The 23,359-nt window shown below is 47.3% G+C and overlaps 2 protein-coding genes across 4 annotated transcripts; one reads left to right on the top strand and one right to left on the bottom strand.

Moving 5' to 3' along the window:
* Window positions 1-2,387: 2,387 nt before the first annotated feature.
* LOC105914854 lies at window positions 2,388-7,367 on the top strand. 3 transcript variants are annotated; one of them, XM_022828003.1, is made up of 2 exons: window positions 2,388-2,918; window positions 5,229-7,367. In XM_022828003.1, exons 1-2 carry the CDS (start codon window positions 2,685-2,687, stop codon window positions 7,110-7,112), a joined length of 2,118 nt encoding a protein of 705 aa, XP_022683738.1. In that variant the 5' UTR covers window positions 2,388-2,684; the 3' UTR covers window positions 7,113-7,367. The 3 variants fall into 3 exon arrangements, with proteins under 3 accessions (XP_022683738.1, XP_012703325.1, XP_022683739.1); XM_012847871.2 differs by having other exon boundaries at window positions 5,226-7,367; XM_022828004.1 differs by lacking the exon at window positions 2,388-2,918 and adding an exon at window positions 4,360-4,477 and having other exon boundaries at window positions 5,226-7,367.
* Window positions 7,368-16,322: 8,955 nt separating this feature from the next.
* LOC101764944 (protein GPR107) lies at window positions 16,323-17,907 on the bottom strand. The gene is made up of 2 exons (XM_004976116.1): window positions 17,053-17,907; window positions 16,323-16,969 (listed from the first exon to the last, which is right to left on the bottom strand). The coding sequence occupies exons 1-2, from the start codon at window positions 17,905-17,907 to the stop codon at window positions 16,469-16,471; spliced, it is 1,356 nt and encodes a 451-aa protein (XP_004976173.1). The 3' UTR covers window positions 16,323-16,468.
* Window positions 17,908-23,359: the final 5,452 nt, after the last annotated feature.

Here is a 23,359-nt window from a genome sequence, read left to right as displayed (position 1 = left end):
AATATTCAGTACATATTTTTTATAATTTATGGGAGGGTTTTTACAATGATCGGAAAAAAAATTAATAGCCGTCCATCCAGAGAAATCGTGCAGTAGAAATGTAGGAAGTACCTAGAGGTACCTGGAGAAAAGTACCAAGAAGTACCAAATAGGTGGAACCAAGTAAAAAAACAGTAGGACCAGTACTAATTTAATTTATTTTTAATTATATTCCTTAGATCAACCGTCATAAAAAGATTAAAGGAAAATTGTAATATAGCTCTATTTATGGATCCTAGAGAATGCTCGTACGTTGTTACGGTAAAATATTAAACTCGTGAAACTTTTTTACATGTATTAAGTATGGTGGACGAGGTTGTCAGCGCAAGCAGCATGTGGCTAGCCTGCACGGACACTGCTCTGCGTGCACGTTTCGACTTATGTGTAACTTTTCTACTCGAGTACATGTTGGACTCCCTGTACATATTCAAACCGATAAATGATGTAAGTTTGAAAACTAAATAGCTAGCCCAACTTAAAAATATTTGACATCATGTATGCACGCATACACTTTTTTTTGGCAAGCCAAGAATATTTTTACCTCGGCTAAACAGCTAGCTATATGTATGGTTTAACCGTTGGACAGCTGTTTCGATTTTTTTAAAGTAAAGTTAATTGTGCTTCCAAAACTCAAGCGAACCATGGCCGAAATGTTGGTGTGTGGATGTAGGAGGTCGCTGGTTTGATCCCTTCCTAATTTCCTATGCCACTTTTCCCTTCGGTTCGCTTCATTTTTTCCTTCCAAGCGCGCGGGCGGAGCGGTCCTTTTTTTCCCCCTCCAGGCGCGCGACTCGAGCGGCCGCTCGGTTTTCACAGGTTCTCTATCCGGGATGCCGGTTTAGCACTTGTTACTCCGGTTTTTCATGTACGCAATGGGTTTTACCTCCGATTTTGTACCGTATTATTCACAGTTTAGGTTGACGTAAAAAAAAATTGGCAGAAGCGTTAGTCGTTTTAATATTAGGTATCGTTTTAATATTAGTTTTAATATTAGGTATAGATAAGTATACTCCAAATCTTTCCTGCAGCGTATATTCCGCTGCATGGGCCTGCACAGCTGGCCGGATCAAGCTGAGCTCTCAGCTGATGCTCACCGGCGAAAAGACAAGAGCAAACTATCACCTGAAAAGCACAAAGCCCATCTGACTATCTGGGGCAGGGCACGCCGCCGCGCGCCTCGTTCGCTCGTCGCGGTCAGGCGGTCACCGCTCAGCTCAGCTCACCTGCGCTGTCGAGCTCGAGCAGGCCGGAACAAGACACCCCAACGGTATCTTTTGCGGCGGCGCACCGATGGAGACGCTCACCTACGCGTACCCGTATAAATGTATGATATATCTTTCCTCAAAAAAAAAAGAGTATAATATATCGGCGGCGAGGCAACTTGCAGGCGCGCGGCGCATGGGCATGAGGGCATCCCAACCACCGGCGCGGCGACAGGATCACAGGAGACATAATTCTCATTCACTCCGGCGTCCTGCCTGGTTGGGCTAACGCTAATCTGTTTTCCTGATTTCTTCCCATTCTTTTTCCTTGCGTCGGCAGGGCGGCCACTGACTGACGAGCACTCGAGCAGGGGAGACAGAGCACCCAACCCAACCCTCTGCCCGTCAGTCTCAGTACTCTGCTTGTTCAGCAGGTTAGTAGTTGAGAACCTGAGAGGCTGAGATGATGAATGTTTAATGGTCGTGGCAGCTGACAAGGGATCGCGAGCTTATCTTGATATACTCATTTGCTAATGATGAATTAATTAAATTTAATAGATTCATCTCATCGTTTAGTCTGTAATTAGTTTTATAATTAACTCATATTTAATCTTTCTAATTAGCCTCTAAATATTCGATGCGACACGAACTAAACTTTAGCTTCGTGATTCAAACACCCCCCTTAGATACATGCATGATGATGTATCCTGCTGTTGCTTCCACGAGTGTACGAATGAACTGGCCTGCTGAGTATTTTATTTCCACAGGAGTCGTACAAACGTGACAAGAAACGTGCTAGCCACCCTAACCGCCATTTGAGCAATCGAGCTTTTGGCAGTCATTTGGCCATCTGAGCACAAGCAACCTGCAGGACTGCAGGTTACGCTAACCGTTTCACTTAAACTTAGGTTTGGAAATTTAATGATTCGGAACCTGAATTCTGATGCGAGGGTTGTGTGGGACTGTGGGAGTAAAAAACAAAATCAGAATTTATAAACTCACCGGCGGCCCGGCTAGGATGGCGTAAACGGGCCCAGAATTCCAGCTAGGCGGGCCCATCACCGGCGGCACCGGCAGCCAAACCCTGCACGCTTACCAACTCGCCGTCGTCGCTCTCTAATTCAAACCCCCAGCTGTTTCCGTTACCACTCCTTGTACGCTTCCTCCCGCGGGCACGAGGGAGACGAGTCAAACCAAAACAGAAGCAGCGGCAGCAGCCGAAACGCTCGTCCTCCTCCACAACTCCACCTCTCTCCACTCCCTCCCATGTTGGCTCTGCTCCCCTCCAAAAACCACCGCCTCTCCCCCTCCCCCGAATCCTCCTCTACCACTAGCAGTCATCATAGCCCGTAGGCTGGTGGCGGCGTTCCCCCGAGTTGGAGTCTGAGAGCCGGTTGGCTCGGAGGAGAGGAGGCGGTGTGGTTTGGTTTGCGCGTTGCGGTGATGGAGGGCGCGTGGAGGAAGGTCAGGAAGGCGCTGGGCCTCCGCCTGTGCGTGCACGCCCCCGCGGTGCGCGGTGGAGGCGTGCGGCGCGCGACGGCGGGCGCGGGTGTTTGCCGGCGGGATGCCGCGGTGGCGGTGGCCGCCGCGGGCGAGTCGAGGCCGAGCACGCCGGCGGGCGCGCTCCGGCGGGCCAAGTCTGGGGGAAGGTCCTCTTCATCTTCCTCATCCTCAAAGGTGAGATTGAGATTTTGAGCGTTTCTGAATTGGAATTGGTTTTTTTTTCCCGATGGAGAAAGAAATAAAACGCTCCGGTTTTAATGCTACTGGTATAACGCGAGCTCTGTAGTTGTTGATTTTGTTGACGATCTCCATATTGGGTGTGCGCATCAGCAGTTCAGTACGAAAGTTGTCGTTCGCTCCAGCCGTTTAAGACTTTTAGATAGAATTTTTGTGTGCTTCTTCCGTAGGATTACAATTTTGATCGTTGCTTGTCTTTGTGTAGTTCTCGTTTTGCTTTCCCTTGTTTTCACCAAATTTCTCAGTTGTGTACCATTTTTGCGGTACTGCTTTGCACCGCTTTGCTCTCTTTCGTCAATCGTCAGAAACAAAAATGCCCAACAACTGTCCAAAAATATGAAGAAAATGTGTTTCTTTTAAAGAAGAGATTCATATGAGGTATCTTGCCAGCTTTTGTGTGCTCTGCTCTGTATCTTCTAATGTGTCTGTTAGTTAATGCTTCATCGCTCAATAATTTCGGTCCTGGTTTGAGAGATTCTCAGGGGATATTGTGCCAGCTGTGGTCTGACGTCTCTATGTTAGTCAATGGCTTTCCTTAGATAACTTCTTAACGCAAGCCTCTTCCCTATCCCATCCACTGCATCTGCATGACTGTATCCCACTTGCCCTCGTCCCTGAAAAGGAAAGAGAAAAGCTTGCTTCTTGCTCATCACCGGCCCGTGGTCGTCACGTGTAATGAACCCCACTCTTTCCTCCTACCACCAGCTTTCTTTCTTTACGGCAGATGTTCCAACTTGACAGCTGCTATCCATTATATGGGATGGGATGCCAATTGCCCAACTGATAGTTGACTGCTACTTTCTATTTTTATGTGGCCTTTATGTCTCAATGGCATGAGGAATGGGTACCAATTTGACAAGTAACTTCACATGGATTGTCTCATTGATTTACATTTATGGGTTTCATGCATGCACCAACTTGGCACTAAAGGGGAGAAAACAGTAAATAAGTTCTACGTGCTTTACCTGTGATGCATGTTTTTTGTGATCACAAAGTGTCTTTTCCTAATTTGATCAGGAGCGCAGCCTGTGCTAGGTTGAAATTTTATTCTCTTTTTATTAGGTATTAAGTTAAGTTGTTGTAGAGTAAATATTCAGGCTGACTTTATCCACAAGCCAAAGTAGCTCTGACCATATGCAACCACTAAAATCATGATTTATTGTGTTGAAACTTGTAGTGACAACAAATACAGTATCCATATAAAATGAACGATGAACTACATCAGTATTACAACACGTGGGTGGTTATTTTTGCTCCTTTGCTGGCTTGCGGTGCGGTCAGTGGCAGGTATTAGCTACTGGTCAAAGGGTGTGCTTGGTATGGAAATGCCAATTTTTCTTAATTTCAAGTTTTTTGCATGCAATATAATAGTTAATCTCTTGCTTTTTATGCCAACCAATAGATGTTGACTGATGCATTACCTCAATTGATTTTGGTGGGCACCAGCCAAAAGGAAGTGCTAGTTTTAATGTTCGGCTGCCTGTCTTTGCCACATGGTAAATTATTGTTTGTTGTCTGCTTATCTTGAATGTGTAGGACAATATTTGACTATTAGGGCTGCCACTCAGATGAATGTAACACCAATCATATTAGTCAAAAGAATCTGTATGTATACATTTGTTATCTAGAAAATAATTTATAGTGGGGCAATGGTGTACATGCTACCTAAATATGAACTCCAAACGTGACATTTTTGTGCCACATACATAAAGGTTTAAGGTACACTTGGTTTTGTGAGATGGGGTTGGATGAATAAAATTTGATTAGAGGCTTGTGTAGTGGAGTAAAAAAAAGAGCTGCATTAACGTATGCATGGCTTCAATGGTGTTACCTTGTGCTTTGGTGGACTCTTGAAAAGATAGGTCCCTCTTTTGCAGTCCTTGCAAAGACGCATCTGTGATATCAGCTCCTTTGGATGAGCTAGACAATATAGCTGGGATGATGCATTGTGATATCAGCTGTTCTGTTCTGATTGAGATGGTTAATTAGGATAATGCAGCAATGATAGAAGCTGTTTCGGTAGGTGGAATAAATAGGGAGTCTTCACTGGCAAAATGAAACTTAAACTGTATATGTAATGAACCAGAATGTTGTAAGCTAGGTCAGCTAGAGAATCAGGTAATATTATTAAAAAATCTGTTCATATCCACGTGTCATTGAATATACATGTTATACAAAGTACTGGTAGTTCTTTCGTATAACTCAAAAGCAATTAAGCTGATCTCTTTTTTGTTTGTACTTCAGCAGGGGAAATGTGCAATATGCTTTGCTAGCATGAGATCTGGCCATGGCCAAGCCCTGTTTACTGCAGAGTGTTCTCACATGTTCCATTTTCACTGTATCTCATCTAATGTAAAACATGGAAACTATGTCTGCCCAGTTTGTCGAGCGAAGTGGAAAGAGATACCCTGTCGCTCACTATCTTCTACTAGCCCTCATGGAAGAATTGGAGGTAACCAAAGTCAATCTCCCCAACAAGATCCCCATATGGCTCTTCGCCAGCAAGTTTCAAACCGTCGGCGAGAGGTCCGGCGCTTACATACTTCTGAACCAGCAGGCTACAATGATGATGAACCTTTGCAGCGCAAAGAGGCTTTTGACAATCTTAATTCTGGATCTGGCAAAACTGCCCAAATCAGCTCATACCCAGAATTCCAAGCTGTTCCACAGTCATCATGTCTAAATGGATTTGATATTCTGGTTCACGTGAAGGCGCCCACTTCTAGCTCAGATCACATCACAGGCAGCTTGGTCAATGAAAGCTCTGTGAGGTCATCAAGCCGAGCTCCTGTTGATCTTGTTACTGTCCTTGATGTTAGTGGTAGTATGGCAGGCACAAAGCTAGCGCTCCTCAAGCAAGCAATGGGTTTTGTTGTTCAGCACCTTCGGCCATCTGACCGCCTTTCAGTCATTGCCTTTTCATCTACTGCCCAAAGACTGTTCCCCCTTCGACGAATGTCACATCATGGCAGGCAGCAGGCCTTGCAGGCAATCAACTTACTTGGTGCTGGTGGGGGTACGAACATTGCTGATGCACTAAAGAAAGCTGTGAAGGTGATTGAGGACCGCAGCTATAAGAATTCAGTATGCAGTATTATTCTTCTGTCAGATGGCCAAGATACCTACAGCATTTCCTCGAATTTCCAAGGAACATCAGCAGGTCGTAGGTCACTTGTTCCATCTTCTATTCTAAATGAACACCATTTGGTACCCCTGCATGCTTTTGGGTTTGGAGCAGACCATGATTCAGATACATTGCATTCAATTGCTGAAGCTTCTGGTGGCACCTTTTCTTTTATTGAGGATGAAGGTGTGATGCAAGATGCCTTTGCTCAATGTATTGGCGGGCTTCTTAGTGTTTCTGCTCAGGAGATGCATCTTAGCATGGAATGTGTTGATCCTGGTGTTCAACTCCGTTCCATCAAATGCGGTAGCTATCCAAGTAAGGTGGCAAGAGATGAACGAAACGGGTCTGTCGATATCGGTCAGTTGTATGCTGATGAGGAGAGAGACATTTTGCTGTCAGTGACCATCCCAAAATCTAGTGAACAGACTTCACTGTTGAGAGTTGCTTGTGCTTACAAAGATCCTGTAACAAACGAGACTATCAAGATTCAAGGTGATGAGGTAAAGATCAAGAGGCCAACATCCACCGTATCTGAACAAATGTCTATTGAAGTTGATCGAGAGAGGAACCGTATACAAGCTGCCAGTTCTATCGAGTCTGCACGGGCTGCTGCCGAGAGGGGTGCTCTGTCTGAGGCCGTCACTATTCTTGAAGATTGCCGGAGGGTATTATCACAGTCCTTTGCAAGCCAGAATGGGGACCGTCTATGCATGGCCCTTGATGCAGAGCTAAGAGAGATGCAGGAGAGGATGGCAAATCGTCAACTCTATGAAGCTTCAGGGAGGGCATATATGCTGTCTGGACTGAGCTCTCATTCATGGCAGAGAGCAACAGCACGCGGAGACTCTACAGATAGCACAACTCTTGTTTACTCATACCAGACACCATCCATGGTTCAGATGCTGGAGCATTCCCAGAACTTCTGCTCTTCGCCTCGGAACCAAAGGCCACACCCACAGGTCCGGGGAGCGAGGCCAGTGTTGGAGAAGCCTCAGGCAAGGTAATTCGCCATCATCTCGGCAATGAAATTTTCTGATGGTGAAAGATTCATCTTAGTTTCCTAGTCTTAGCATGATTGTTGGTACTTTGGTAGTACCTATTTTTTTTCTTTTGCTTATTTGAGTCTTAGTTGGGTTATACCGGAGAAATTGTTGGTCCTGTAATTTTGAAGGAATAAGATTTGGGAAAGTGGTTGGAGATGTAAATATATTGGTTCTTACTTCTTAAAAGTTTGTTATTGAGATTTTTTTCCGGAAACATGGAATTAAGTCATGAACCATTTCGCTTGATCTTTGGTGGTGTGTAGAACCTAAAAGAGTGACTAAGGACCTCTATGAGAATGTGAACCCATACATTGGTGCCAATGTGTTCAAAGTATCACCATGAAGGGGTGCCGCAGTGCAATATGACAGGTGGTCCGCTGAATTATTTAAGATTATAATTTGCAGGCAGAAATTTCACATGAACATGACACGAAAACATAAGTAACCTCGAAGAAATATTTAGCTTAGAATTGTAGCCGAAGTTTGCTTAGAATCGCTACCATGAAGCTAAAACTGAGCACGAGAATTATCCGCGTGCATCGGTGGCCAGGAGTTGCTCACCATAGGCTCCGGTCACGGAGCATGGAGATCGCGCCCCGCCATCTTCGCCTTGCAGGCAAACAGCAGCTCGCCTCGCCAACCCAGCAGGCGACGGCGACGGCTGGCGTAATAGCCCGTCGGCAGTACAACGTCCAGGCCCAACACCGTGGCGGCGACCTCGCGCCGTCGCGCGCTCCTCCGTGGGCCTCGCGCAGGCCGGCGGCACGAGGCCGCTGTCGAGCACAGCGCCCCCGTACGACACGGTCGCGTCCGGGTGGCGGTCGGGCTCGGGCCGGCGCCGAGGCCGCGGACGCCGGCGACGGCCACCGAGTACTCTGGCCTCCGCGGCGAAGGAAGCAGGCCCACGATGGAGAGAGTACCACGAGTCCACGACGGCCAGCGCGTCCATGACACAAGATGTGCAGCCCTTGTGGATGGTGGATCCCCGCCGAAGACCTCGACCGGCAGCAGCATCGGGCCTCTTCTTGGGGTTCGGACGCATCCGCCGCCATGCCGTCATGCCGAGACGATCATCCGGTCCTGTCCCGCGCTCTCGTGCGTAAGCACGATCCCACAACTGAAGCGGCCAGGCCTCATTGTGGCAGTCCACTGGGCCATGATAGGGATCGTGGCATAGACCAATTGGCGCGGCAAAAGAATGAGTTTATATTTGAAAATTAAAATTTCAAGGTACATCTTCTAATGAATGGAGCCGTATGCCGTATGATGCAAAAAAGATTGAGGAACTCTCTTTCCATTATAAAGAAAAAAAAAGGAACAAAGCCTGGAAGCTCTCTTTCCATTATAAAATGAAAAAAACTAAGATTCGAAATAAGATTCTAACAAACTTGGAAATGTCATACTTGATCAAACTAAAAGAATAATAATTGCATATGATGCTGTCGATTATTTCTCTCTGTCAGGGAAATACAAAATTTAACGAGTCAAACATGTGCGCGCGGTCGAGAGCGAGAACTCTCCCGTGCCCATCCATAAGCGGACGATGACGTGCACAGAGACCGACCCCCTCCTACCTTGACGCTGCAGGCAAGGAGGAACTTGTACGTTGTATTGTTCGGTTCGGGTGTGCATATATAGGGCCAAGAAGTCGCAGAACCGCTGCCGTTTGTAGTTCTGCCGCACATGAACTTGCTCCAGTCGAGAATAATATGACCTTCCATGATTAAGTAATTCTTGCTGTTTTTGACCAAAATTTACCCTGATTTCAGGTCAAATGTTCCTGATATTCCTCATATTTATTTTGATCTGAAGTCGGATGTTTCTTTTGTATCATTCCTTACATATGTCAATCGCAGCGCTCACGTCTTGCTTGGTTTATGCTACTACTAGTATTTCTTTGTTCAATCGCAGGAACCACGGCACCGCCACGTCCTGGCCCCACGCCCTGGCGCCGCGCTCCCGCACCTCCTCCCCCTCGGCGCCGAAGTGCGGCATGGAGCCCCAGCCGATCGAGGAACGTGTCCACGTACGACGCCACCGCGACCGAGAGGCGAGTGCCCGGGGATGCACGCGCTGGACCACGCGTCGCGCGCGTTGTCGACACGGAACGCGTACGGGAGGCTGAACACCGGCGTGAGCGTCGCCGGCCGGTCGCTCGCTCGCCCTGACGTCCGCTGTCGGGTCCAGGCCGTCGTCACCGGTGACGGCCACCGAGTAGAGGGGCGTAGCCGGTGACGGCGTATCAGCGTGGTAGACAGCCATTCCGCTGAGGACCACGGCAGCGACGGCGTACACGAGTCGACGCTTCTCGACGCAGTCCGGCCGCTCGCGCACGGTGCTGACGCCGACGATGCGCCCGCCGTACGACACGCCGGCCAAGCCGGCCGTGTCGCGGTACGCCTGGAACAGCTTGCTGGTGTACGTTCTTCGTGCGGACCGTGAGGTTGAACAGGACCGGGGAGGCGCCCGTGGCGTTCGCCGCCGGCGCCGGCGCCGGCGCTGGAGCTGCCGCCGGTGCCGCGCCGAGCCCGTGGACGCCGTTGACGGCCACCGTGTAATCGAGGGACCCACTGTGCAAGAGTAAGCATAGGTAGATCACGCCGAGAAGAAAAGACACGATGCAAACAAGACCCACTATCGCAGAACAGATCAAAGCCAAACGATATCAATAATTCCCAGCACTTGAATTTTTTTTTTACCGTAGGATCTCAAATAGACAGCTTGGATCTGATAGGGGTAGAACTGGCCAAGATAACCACCGGAGTCGTCTCTACATACAACAGTAATTTAATGCAACATAGGGCATAGGGGCCATTAGAAGCATCAATTTTCCTTTGAGTTTACAAAAGGTTATTGACCCTAATAAACCCCTCTAGCTCCGCTCATGATCGGATGCATCTCTCTCCATCTTATCTCTTTCCCATCTCCTTCCTCTCATCCGCTCAACCCACGCAACGCCCGCACGCCCCAATGCCTGCCGCCCGCAGGCAAGTGCTCTAGCAGCATCCCCGCTGCCCTCCTCGTAGCCTAGCGCTTATCCCTATCTCCGTGCTGCCCAGCATCTTCTTCATAAGGTCCTGATGAGGTCCCCCGCCGGCACCAGCTCCCTGTCCGGCTCCGGTGGCGCAATGCCACTTTTACCGGTTGAAACTAGACGCCTCCGGTCCACTGCCCAACCAGGGTCCGCCGCCCTAAAACCTCGCCGAGATAGAAAAGAAGGGAAAGTGATGGGAAGAATTAAGAATTCAGGTGTGAGAGAGGGATCGATAAAACCTCGAGTATGATAGTCCAAATTATTTTTACTCACAAAGAAACCTAATCGAGTGCAAAGCACGTGAAGTCATCTAGACTAAATCAATATACATATCCTGCAGTTGGCTTGGGTCGTGAAGTCATTCAGGCACCCCGCACCGAGAAAGACCCTTCCCAATCTTGGCCCTGCAGTTGATCCCCGAGGGCATCAGCTGGACGTCCACCGTCGCCTCCCCCACCGCCAGCTCGGCGGCGAGCTCGTCCCGCAGGAACCACGGCACCACCACGTCCTCTCCCCACGCCCTGGCCACGCGCTCGCCTCCCCGCCTCCGGCGCGCGCAGAACTGCGGCACGGTGCCCCTGCCGAGGAACGCGTCCCCGTAGGACACCTCCGCGGCTTCTTTCCCTAGGTCAGAGATGCAGGCCTCCTGGAACGCGTTGCGCGTGTTGTCGATGCGGACCGTGACGTTGAGCACCGGCGAGAGCGTCGGCCGGCTGCGCGCCGTGAGTTCCCTCGCCGGGTCCAGGCCGGCGACGGCCGTGACGGCCACCGAGTACTTGGGGGCCTCGTCGGGGATCTCGACGCCGAGAACAACAACCCCCGTGATGATAACGGCGGCGATCCCGGCAATGAGAATGCAGCAAACCGCACGTAGAAATATTCGGCGACCGGATCCTTCCGCTTGGGCCATGCTGCTAGCTTCGCCATGGCTGCCGTAGGGTGTTGTGGGAGGACAATGGACTACTACGCCGAAGTCCCGGTGCGGCTTAGCGGCCATGTATGTTCTTGTTTCTCGTACGTATGTTTTTTTTTTCTTCAATTGATGGTGCCGTGGGATCTTCCTTCCTGCTACTATATGAGATGCCGTTGCACGCCGTGTTCGTGTCCTCCACCAACACGTACGGGGAGCTCTTCGTTCCGTACACGAGGCGGAGCCCAAGCCCGTGTGGGCATCGATCGACTACGTACTCTTGCGTGTCCGTATGCGACGCAGGAAGCACAGAACGTCGTCTCAGCACAACCGCGTGCCATGCACGTCATGCATACAAGAGACCGTGCGATGTACATGTGTCTCATAGGACATTCTAGCCTTTGTTCAACTTTTTTGGGATAGAGGTAGCATCTAATTCCTTTGGGTATTGCAACAAGGCTACTAGAATGTCCTGATTCGTTGATCAAACCTTTGTGCCGCATAGCACAACAAAGTTTATTTTACTCACAAAAAAACTAATCAAGTACAGGTAGGAAAAATCCATACATGCACTGAGTCCTCTACAGTCTACTACTAAATGGATCTGGCTCTACACTAATCGGTGCGTCCGGCGTCATGCAGTGATCAAGTCACTCCGGCCTCCGACTTCTTACCCTTTTCGTACGCGGTGGAGGAAGCAACAGAACGTCTCAACTCTCAAAGCACGACCGCGTGCCGTGCACGTGATATTAAGTATATTTAAGCTTGATTTTCTTGATCGCTATTATTTATGGGAGTACACTCAAAGGATAGAAAAAGGAATTCATAGTCACTTTTTCCTACCGCGAAAAAAAAAACTTCACGTGAGAGCAATAGAGGTTGGGAACTTGGGGTAGCAAAAGGGTCAGAGAACGGAGGGGTGGGTGCTACGAGATATAAACCATTCGACAAATCCAATTACTCAATAATAAGCACAGTACATGTGAGCAAAATAAAATCACATGCCAAGAAAATACGACCGGATCTTCCTGGAGGACGAAGCGATCGAGAGCCGACAACAATAAACCTTTCCTCGATCGACAAAAAGAAACAGTAACGTCTATTTCTAGCTTGTAATCTAGTGCTACGTAATCTAACGTGCGCCATGATCAACGGGGTGTCAAGTCCTGTAGCCTAATCCTTCAGAAAAATAAAAGGTCCGATCCTGTTGGCTCAATTGGTATAGCCTGGCGCTTGCTTGGCGGTGATAGACCGTTTCCTTCCGCCGGCACGGAGCAGGACCTCCTCCGATCTTGGCGCCGCTGCACACGAGGTGTCACACCCGATTTTAAGAATAAAATCGAGTGCATTCAATACATACGCGTCAGGATCAAGTTACACATATGTATGACATAAGTGAATAATAAAGACAGTACTAAAGCAAATAAAGAGAGTATTAAACATTATTACATGACCGAAAGTCTCAAATAAGCACGAACTTAAGTAAATATGCAGCGGACTCCGAAGATGACGACGACACCACAGGCAGCTGACTGAAGAACCATATGCCTAGAACTCCTCAAAGTCGTCAATGTATTCCACCAGATTATCTTGGTCTGAACAACGGTTTTGCAAGGGTGAGTACACTTATGGTTGGTACTCAACAAGTCGTGGGGAATAGTGTAGTGTAAGGCTAATCAAGGTATGACTAAGGCTTAATCAGCATCAGCTTTTAATTAGGTTGGTCAATTTTTACTAGCAATTGACTAAGCGTAAGTTTATACCACCCGAAATTAAACAAAAATATAAATAAAGTAAACAACATATGCATGAATGAAATAACAACAATTTAAGTCCATCTTTCGATAGTTTTATCATGTGAGGGTATAGGCCGCTCTTAACCGTGAGCACGGCTGAATCGGGCGGCTCTCGATCAAGGTTGGAGGTTTGGTCGGTTGACCCAGGGCCGCGCATCAGTGAGTGGGTTCAGTGAGTGGGTGTATGATAGGGGCGTGTAGGAAAAGTCTAGAAGGGGATTTTTCGGGATAATGCTGGTTTATAGATTTAGAAAATAGATTTAATTCCTTTTTTCATATTTAATTCTTTATAATTTATAGAATTGTCCAAATTTAGTAAACTAATTTTATTAGGTGTATTTTATTTTATTTTATGCATTAACAATTCTTAAACCCTAGGATAAAATAATAAAAATGTAAGTATTTATGTAATGCCTTGGATTAAGGTATTTAAATAAATACTTAATCTTTATGAAATGTACAAAATTCTGAATAATGTTTTATTATTCACAAATATTTATTAATTCATAGGATTTAAGTTTTTCATATTAGAAATTAACTATAATACTTTTCTAAATAAAAGAAAATGCTTAAGTTAGGTTTTCAAAACAAATTAAATTGTGGGTTAATCTTTATGGGTAGATTAGTGTTGGCTTGCAACTTTATCATGAAGGAAAGTTGTATAGTCTTTTGTTTCAAAAAGTTTTGCATCTCTAACTGTGACATGCATCAGATCGTAGAAACAAAAGCCTCGAAGGTGGATTTCTTGGATTTCTTAGAAAAACCTTAGGAATTCAAAGAGGTTGTTGACTTGGTCCCTTTTTTGGAAGGATCTTCAGGGGTACTAACTTTTTTTGTGAATCAAGGCAAGCCCCGGTGCATCTAAGCCTATTTACTTTCAGAAATTATTATTCATGAGTCCAATTATTATCTAAGTCTAGGAGTTGTTTGCAACCTACTCTTATGCATGATCCCACCTTGTTTGTAGGACATCTTTGCCACCTGTTCAATTAATTAGTAACCATCCTATGCTTAGAAATGCTTAGATTCCTTTAAAGTAACTTCTGTTACTCAACCACTTAAGGTATAAATGGTCACACATGTTAATCAAGGAAAATAGCCTGGAATTTTAAAATGTGGACAAAAGCTAGAGATGGTAGTTCTGTCTACTAAGTTTAATCTGGTTAAGGACCGTTCATTGTTTTAACCAGTGATTAAGTGATTTTACTTGGTTGCTTACTGCCATTAGGAACCAGCAAGCTCGGTAGGTTAGTTGGCTCTCTGAATGGAAATATTCTTACCCGTGCTTGTCGTGCTGGAGAATGGCAGGGTGTAGCCTGAAACTCACATGGAGATCAGGCTAGACGTGAGGTCCCATGTCGGGGTGCGTCCCTGGGTTCGGGGAATTATGTTTTTGATCATTGGGTACGGCTAATCGAAAGGTCGTTATGTGCAACCCGATCAGTTGCGCATAGCTGGTGATTAGGTATCTTCTGCAGGATGTAAATAGGTCCGGATCACCGCAATTCTCGGTTATGAATGCACTTGATCATCGCTTAAGCATTGTAGAGTAATCAAGTTGAATATAATATTTTTTTGGAATTGATATGCTGTATAACTTAGTTCCACCTGGTTGCTCAAAAATATTTTATTCACCTAGACTGGTTAGGTAAAAACTAATTTGAAATAAAATGATAAAATTAAGGTTCCACTAGTAGCAAGCTTTCCGCAAAATTGTGAGTCAACCAGTACACCATAAAGCTATCATATTCCTTGAAATAATATTTTAAATTTACCTATACTAGTTAGTCGGGTCAGTCTTGCTGAGTACCCTCGTACTCAGGGGATCCCTTGTTGTTGTTTTCAGACACACAACAGGGGACAACCGAAGAAGAAGTCCCGAAGAACTAGGGTATTTACGGGTCTCGTAATACCCTAGAATAAAACTTAGTGTATAATTGCTTGTCCTTGGACTGATTTTTATGTTCAAAACTCCTAGTAATGGTCTAACTTAGACCGCTAAGTTTAAAAATGTAATATTTATTGATGCTTTCCCTTCATGGAAGCGATCCTAATGTATGGCTACGATTCATGTCGTGGATGTTTCGAGGCATCCTAGGGACACTCAACGGACTACCGGGCTTGCACTATTTTAAGTGCGTTTCGTATAATTGCTGTTCCGGTGGCGATTAGACGCACTTAAGCCAGTTTAAGTCGGACAATTCCTCCACGATTATGGCACGTGGTGGTCAACCACAAGATACTTCTTCAGTATTAGATTAGGAGCTATATCGTGGTGCAGCAAGAGATAACCTACTATGGCATTATCTAATACTGAAGGAGAGTATCGGTCAGCGGCAATGGTAGCATAAGAAAGCGCCTTGCTTAAGCAAGCGCCTTGCTTAAGCAATTGATGGAGGATCTTCATCAACCGACGGACTATCGAGTAAGGATTTTCTGAGATAACTTATCCTCTATACGCCTTGCAGAAAATCCAGTTTTCCACGCAAGGACCAAGCACATAGAAGTCCACTACCACTACATAAGAGAAAAGGTCCTTGAGGGAGATATTTAGATGGTGCCTACAAAGACTGATGAGCAAATTGCTGACATCTTCACGAAAGGCCTGAACAAGGCAAAGTTCGAGAAATTTCGGTATGCACTCGGCATGGTTTGCAGGACAACTTTGGAAAGAAGTTTGCCTTGAGGGACTGTTCTCCGTCATACGAGAAGAAGATATTTAAATAGTCTAGACTTGATAGTAAAATAAATTAGTAAATGTTGTAATATCTAGGAAGTCTCTAGAAAGGGGTACACTTGTCTCAACCTCATGATCCCCCTTGGCCTATAAATAGAACCCCTCCCTTGCCATGCCATTCATCCATGAGCATGGTAGATGAGTGGAGCATGGTAGTAGTAAAGGGTGAGTGCTAAGCTAGCCACTAAAGAGAGAGTGTTTGTACTGCACTCTTGCGTAATATTGTTGTGTTGTAATAAAGTTTTATTGTTGTAAGTATTAGTCTCCCGGTTGGGCCATATAGTTTCTAAGTACTTAGTGTATAAGTTGTGATCCATCGAAGGTTGGCTCTATCATCTGGGATCACAAGGGTCTAGACTTCATCGTAGGTTGTCTCTGCCACCTAAAAGTCAGCTTCATCTGTTCGTAGGCTCTACCACCAGGAAGTAAGAAGGCGGCTCTGCTGTTGAAAGGACCCGTCACACTAAGTAACTAGAAATTTAAAAAGGCTGACCAACACTAGAGTGAGTTAGTATTCTAGGTGTAGGTCCTCAGCTTAGTGGATATTATGATCACCTCAATTTCCAACCTACTATGTCGAGATACATATGTATAATTTGTCTACATCTATGAAGCTAGCATCCCTAGAAAACATCCGCCAAAGACACGTAAAGTATAGGCAGAAACAGAATGCACATTCTAAAGATTGCCCGGCACCAACATTTATACGTGAGTAGTTCCTCATTTTATATGATTGAAAAAGTAAGAGCATTTTATGCAACTGATAATAAAATCTGAAAAATCATATCAGGTTCGAGAGTCATATCTATACAAAACTGCTTGGAGAGACACTTGCATGCCTCAGATCTCAAAAGTGCTCTCCATCTCAAGCTGCCCACCCGCGGCCTCCTCTTCGTCGTCACCGACATACAGGTACGGGTTCTTCTCCACCGGCTGGAAATTGTAGAACACGAACACATAGAAGGCCAGGCTCGCCGTCTCGATGGAGACGTTGACGACCCACTGGTACTTGTAGCTGAGCACGGCGGCGACGGCCGACGCGGCGATCCGGGTGAAGTAGAGGTAGCAGACGACCACCAGGTAGAACTGCTTGAAGAGGGTGAGCTTCTGGAGGTTCCGCGCCGCCTTGCCGTCGGTCTTGGACGCCTCCCGCAGGTTCCGGATGGACCAGATGATGGGGAAGAACACAGCGCAGCAGCAGATCACGTCCACGAGCAGGAAGATCTGGTTCCACGCCAGCCAGTCCCGCCCCGCCGGCCCCGTCTCCCCGATCACCGCCGACGCGATGTTCTCGATCACTTGCAGGGGTATGATGATCATCAGCACGTTCTTCTCGCGCTCCTGCGCGCACAATACGGGTGTCAGTGCGTGCCACCGTCAGGGCATGGCCATTGATCATTTGATCGCATCAGACATGGGCGCACCTGGAGGTATGGCTTCAAGAAGGACCAACCGGTGCCGATGAGGACGATGACGGTGAAGAGCAGGATGCCTTTGAAGAAGCCGAACACGTAGAAGGCGACGTCCCACCCGTGCGGCGTGCCGGTGCGCTCGACGTACCACTGGTCCTCGGCGGCGCACGCGAGCTTGAGCGCCTTGAACAGCAGCAGCGCGCCCATGACGGCGTGGATGCGCTCGGCGGTCTTGCAGTGCTTGGCGCAGACGAACAGCCAGCCGCCCAGGAACACGAAGTGCACGACCGACGCGGCGGCGAAGATCCCTGGCAGCGGCAGCAGGCCGACGGGCAGGTACTCCTTGGCGCCGGAGCGGCGCACGTTGAACATCTCGGTGCGCACCTCCATGGTGACCTCGACGCCCTCCTGGCAGCTGCTGAACAGCACCGTGTACTGGTCGTCGGCGTCGATGGTCAGGGAGCCCTTCCCGGTGCCGTCGGGCGCGATCTCCTTGAACCGGAACAGCGGCTGCACGTACTTGCTGGTGAGCGGGCAGAAGGCGGTGCCGGTGGCCTCGGCGTAGTCGGACTCGTTGTTGATCTTGTAGAAGAGGGAGTTGGAGATGAGGAAGAAGCCCATCAGGGTCGGGTCCGCCGACTTGATCTGGGACCCCTCGGGGACCTTCCACGAGACGCCGGTGGCCGTGACGGCGGCGCGGCCGCCGCGCCTGAAGCCGAACTCCTCGAACAGGATGACGGAGCGCGAGTCGGAGGCGATGGACGTCTTCTTGATCTCGGCGCGGGCAACGGGGAGAGTGGCGGCGAGGGAAATGGCAACGACGGCGAGGGCCACGGAGGCAGCCATGGCGGATCGATCGAGTTGCATTGGTCACGTAGTATGTTCTTGGTTCGTGTCACGGCACTCGCCCGTGGCCGTGGGTGAGGAATGCCGGTGCCACATGCGCTTGGCGTAGATAGAATTGTCGCATGCGCCGTGCACGAAGCCACGAACGGAGAGGGAGGGAGCGGGTCGACGAGCGTGGCGTGTTTTAGGGACGGCCATGGGAGCCTGGAGAAAGAAGAGCGCATGCATGCGTCAAACTCCCACAACTCCACAAGGCCAGAATCGACAATTTACGGATGCCGCATTGAGAATTTTCGACGATGGTGTACTTAGTGGGCCTGACTTATGGGCCGGGCTATCATTTTTTAGATGGGGCCACAACATTTGGTCCAAATGTTTGGTGTGGGTCAATTATTCGCCTTTGGGCTTTTACTTAGAGATAAAAGTACATTGTTCTCCTAAGGTGCTTGTCATTATTTGCCAGCAAGATTCTGGCGTCCCTTTTACGCTAAAAGCTCGAAGGGGATGCCATGTACTCGTGGAGGGATCAGGCTGCTACGTACAAGATGGAACAGATGCCACTAGTTTGTTTTCTACTTTAACGTCGTCTATCTAGCTAGCCGGGATTGCCCCCCAAGAACTTGCTGCCTCCAGGGCATCAGAATGTCAACCCAGCAGAAGTGGTTCTTAGCTCCTCATGAAGGGCCTAGATTCTTATCCAAGATAAAGATGTTTCTTACTACCTTGTTTTTCCTTTAAACGCAGTATATGCATTCTGCAACTAACCATATTATATAAAATTGTTTCTTTGACGAAGTTAATTACCCCAAATATGTTGAACATTTGCTTAGCAAGGGGTGGGCCATGGTATTCGAGAAAAGTTCTTTAAAAAACTTTAGATATTTTCTACTGTTTAGTTTGCATTTCTTTTTTTTACCAAGTCAAACAGACGCGTCATTGTGGATTCCATATAACCATTTTTACAAACATATTACAAACACGGACGCTCATATACACGCATGCACACTAGCTGCTATGAACGTACACATGTAATCCTAACACTATGAGCACATCTAAGAGATCTTGGGCACCTCGCTATCGGCGGGCACGTCGTCTACTACTAAAAAATAACATCATTAAGAGCGTGTTTGGTAGCCAGCCCTAACTGGCCACACTCATCTGTGGCGGCGCCAAAGGTTCGTGGTAAAAATAAGCGCCCCAAGTTTGGTAGCAAAATCAACTGAAAACGCTGTTGCAGCCACAGGTTTGGCACCAACCAAGCACAACCTTTGTTTTTTGGGATCGCCGCATGGCGAGGCATGGCCAGCAACCAAACATCCGCTAATTGGTAAAATAATGTTTTAATTCTATTACTAGAAAACAAAAGCAAAAAAATTCTACAGTGCCTTGAAAAAAAAAAGCATTACTTTCTGCTCATAGACATCACAAGAGTCACAACACGTATACATAAGCGAGAAGTCCTTTGTACTAACCGGCACAGGATAGTGGCAATTTCATTGAATAATGGTGAAAGAGTTATTACTTTTTAGCACAGTCCCAAGGGGCAAAGAACTGTACACAAAGAGTACTGTACACATATACTTATAGGTTACCGTGTGGCCTTTACACATACAATAATACAGAACGATGTAAAAATGTTTTTCTTCCTCTTCTGCAATCATGAATGTAATAAGATGTGTACAATTGAAGACATGTACACATGACGACCGAGTAGTAGACAAAGACAGATTGTTTTGTTTTTTATATTATTAGGTCTTCTAAGAATGGCAAGCGACTTAATTTGCAAGCAAAGAAACTTTGTTCGAAGAACGTATCTGAGTGTAAATTAAAACCACAGAGAATGTGGAGAATGAGGAAACGTGTATTCGGTTCTGAGAGCGAGTGACCAAACAAAGTTATTACCCCTCCTCCTAGCTAGTGCAGTTTACCTTTGTCCTTGAGCTGCTGTAAAGCAGGTCACGATCGAGAGCGACCTTTTAGTGCCCCATCACGCTTTAGCATTTCTCTCAAATTCTCCCACCCCATTTGGCGGACGTGACTGTTGCCATACCTAGTGCAACTAATTAACTAGACCAGCTTTGTGCCGGGGACCGTATCTTGCTTTCTACTTTTAGCTCCCAAGTCCCGTGATCCATGACCGATGATGAGCTTGCTTGGAGTATAAACATACCCCCAATCCAAAAATACACACACATACGCGCGCCCAGCTTTTGGGGGCTTTGTATATTTGTAAGCAGGGGGCTTTTCGAGAGCCTTCTGGATCGCAAAGTGAGCAGAGGGAGACTTGTAGACCAATGCTTCATCACACCACCGCACAGAGAAAATAAAATTGTCGATGGATGCTTCATTTCACCGCACACAGGCATTAACAATTTAACATAACCCTTGGCCTCGGCCAGATCACGCCACGGAAACCACTAATCAAACCCCCCGGCTCGAATGGGATGCCGCCTACGTGCAGTGGCCTAGAGCAAACGACATGCAACCAGACACACGGAGAAAAGCTAGCCAACGCGAATAATGAAAGCTAGCCCCCGGCCCCGGCCCGGCCGTAACATGTACTGCAAGGCTAGCCAAGCTGCTAACCCTCCCTCCCTAGATAATTATAGTAGTGGTGATATGGAGTGATTATATATATAGTATATATACGCCGGGGGGGATCGAGCTGGCCTTGTCCCTGTGGTCCGGGGCCGGGGCTTTATGCGCGCCGGAGTTGGCGACGGGATTAAACAAGGGCGCGGTGGTCCTCCGCCGGATCGCGCGACACCTGTCGCCGGCGTGAGGCGCCCAAAGTCGCCGCACCCACGCTCGACGACGGCGATGCGCGCATAAAATAACCCCCGGCGCCACCAGCCCCCCTGCCAGGCCGTACGTGCTCGATCGCTTGCCCGAAATAGCAGCCACGTTATTTTACGGGCGACGTCGCTGCTGCCCGGCGCGCGGCGGCCGATCGACCGGTCCGGCGGGTGGCGCGTCGCGATTGGCCCGGCGGGCACCCATCGGCGCACCATGGATGTCATCCGATCCCCTGCTGTGGCATGCGCGGGGCACAGCAACAAGGACATGGACATCTACGAGTTGTTTAACTAGCTACCGCTGTGTCTTGCTGATGCACTGGGTGATGCGATTGTGTTGGTGCTTTTCGTTGGGTGATTAGGTGACGAGGCGGGGGTCGATGGAGAAGAGGATCGGGAGGGCGCCAAAGAGACAGGGGGGGAGCGCATAAACTATCGTGGCGCGGGAGCTCGGCTACGGCTCTACGCAATGTAGATGAGGTGTACGTGGAGGGGCGGGCAGGGGACCGTACCAATACTTAAATCAAGGGTGATCTAATGATCTGCTTAATTAGCATAAGCGCATCATTCTTTGTTGGAAGTCACGACGAGGAGGTCTCTCGAAGGGGTAAGGCGCCAAAAGGGCTTTGCTTTGCATGATTCCCCTTGTTAGGTGCGGTCTTCCAAACTTGCCCTCCGGTAATCTTTACTCTTTGGCATACTATACGGGCCGCGCCGGGGACTTTGATTCTAAAACGATGGTTACATACTCACGCAAATTGTTCGAGCTAGTAGAGTTAACACAGTGTTGAAATTGATACAACACGCATGGCAGTTCATGGTTCCGTAGTCAGCAACTCCACCATCTATAGCTAGTTAGGGCTTCCACACCGCATTCCTAACGCTACATAGAATTAGTAATTACCCCCTCCGTTCCTGTTTATAAGGTGTAGTATGACGTGGCACGGTCTCCTAAATTAGATTTTGACTGTTCATTTATATTATATTAAATTATTTATGGTTATAAACTTATAATCATTGGAGAGTACATTTGATTACAAATCCCACCATGTCAAATTTGCATTAAAAAATAAAAAATCATCACCTAAATTATTGGTCAAAGTTTTAAACTTTGAATCTTGATATGCTTGTGCACCTTATAAGCAGGAACGGAGGGAGTATGTATTCTGATTTTTTTTCCATGAGTTCAAAATAGCTAGTCCTCAACTTATTGTTATATTGGTCAGATATTATTTACACCGGAGACATATATCATAGTCTTACATTGCTACCAAAAAATCATACCTTCACCATCTTCGATTGCAAGGTATGCCTTAGACTCGTCTAGTCCAAGGTTCAAGCATGGCAATTAGCTCTGTGTATGTTCAGTCGTGAGCGTGACAGAAGGGGGCTTAGCCCCCCCCCCCCCACCCCCAAAAAAAAAACACGCATGTGCACACACCTGTCCAGTGTAAAAATTAATGGAAAGTTCTCTGATTTATTGGCACTGTAACCTTGGACAATGAAAGTCCAAGATCATAGATACATGCTCCCATATCTTATCTTGACGATCCACATTTGAGTCACCCAAATGATGGCTAGGTATATTTATAATTTTATTATATTGTTACATTTTACATCAACCCAAAGACCATTTGAATTGCAACGTTGACCTCTTAATTACATGCCAATTAAGTTATCTTGCCTTCTTTTGTGGCATTTTAGATTATTCTTTTTTATAATAGCAACGACTGGTGATATATAAATATATAGGTTTAGAAGTAGTTTATGTTAACCTTCTTGTAATAGCGGTGGTGAGTAATTTATAAGTATATATGGGTTACGTATTTTTTACATGGGTAATTTTACACAAAATCGTAGCAAATTCGGCATGCAACTAATTAAGTTGATGAACCGTACACGTCCTGCTGTTTACTTTTTGTCTTGTTTTCCATGCTCTTGTCGCGTGCGCCGCGATAGATTTTAGGACACGCGGTCCTAACGCGAACATCCAAAATTAAACACGCAATCCGCATCCGTTCGTCTTTCTCCCTACCTGGTTCAGGCAGGCCGAGCGTGATCGCGTATCTGCAACTCTCGAATTACTGGATGACCACTTCGTCGATCCAGCGAGCAAGTGGCAGTGGCGGCTTGACTCGAGTCATCATCGATCATATATAGCTCGATCTGGGAAGAAACAACTTAACATGCACAGCGCCGGACGCGTGTGAGAGTTGGTCGATGCATATTTTTGACTGATAAACCGAACTGGACTGGATCGACTTGACCTACTGCTGACCCGATATCATCTCGATCAATAAGATTTCTGGTACACGCGCAGCAGGCGTGATGCGCACTATATATTATTAGCTAGTAATCACACTACTACACTTGGGACAAAGCTACGCCTACGCTAGTAGGGTCGTGTACTTTGGCAACGTAACCTTTTCCGGATGGCGACAGAGATCGACCAGGTGATCGGATCGGAGTAAAACAACACACATCCCCTTTCTTTGCACCAAAGTAAGGGGACATGATCACAGATACACATGTATCTTCTGTAATAACCGCGCGTGCCAGCTCACAAAACGTTGATCGAATCGACCAGGTACGGGGCATGCGTGTGGTGTTGCGCGTCGCTTGTGTGCCATGATGCAGGGCCGTCAGAGATCAGCCCTGGGATTAGTTTTGTTCGATTG

The sequence above is a fragment of the Setaria italica genome, chromosome VII, assembly GCF_000263155.2.
Source record: "Setaria italica strain Yugu1 chromosome VII, Setaria_italica_v2.0, whole genome shotgun sequence".
NCBI lineage: Eukaryota > Viridiplantae > Streptophyta > Magnoliopsida > Poales > Poaceae > Setaria > Setaria italica.
This window is presented reverse-complemented; position numbering and strand designations above follow the sequence as displayed.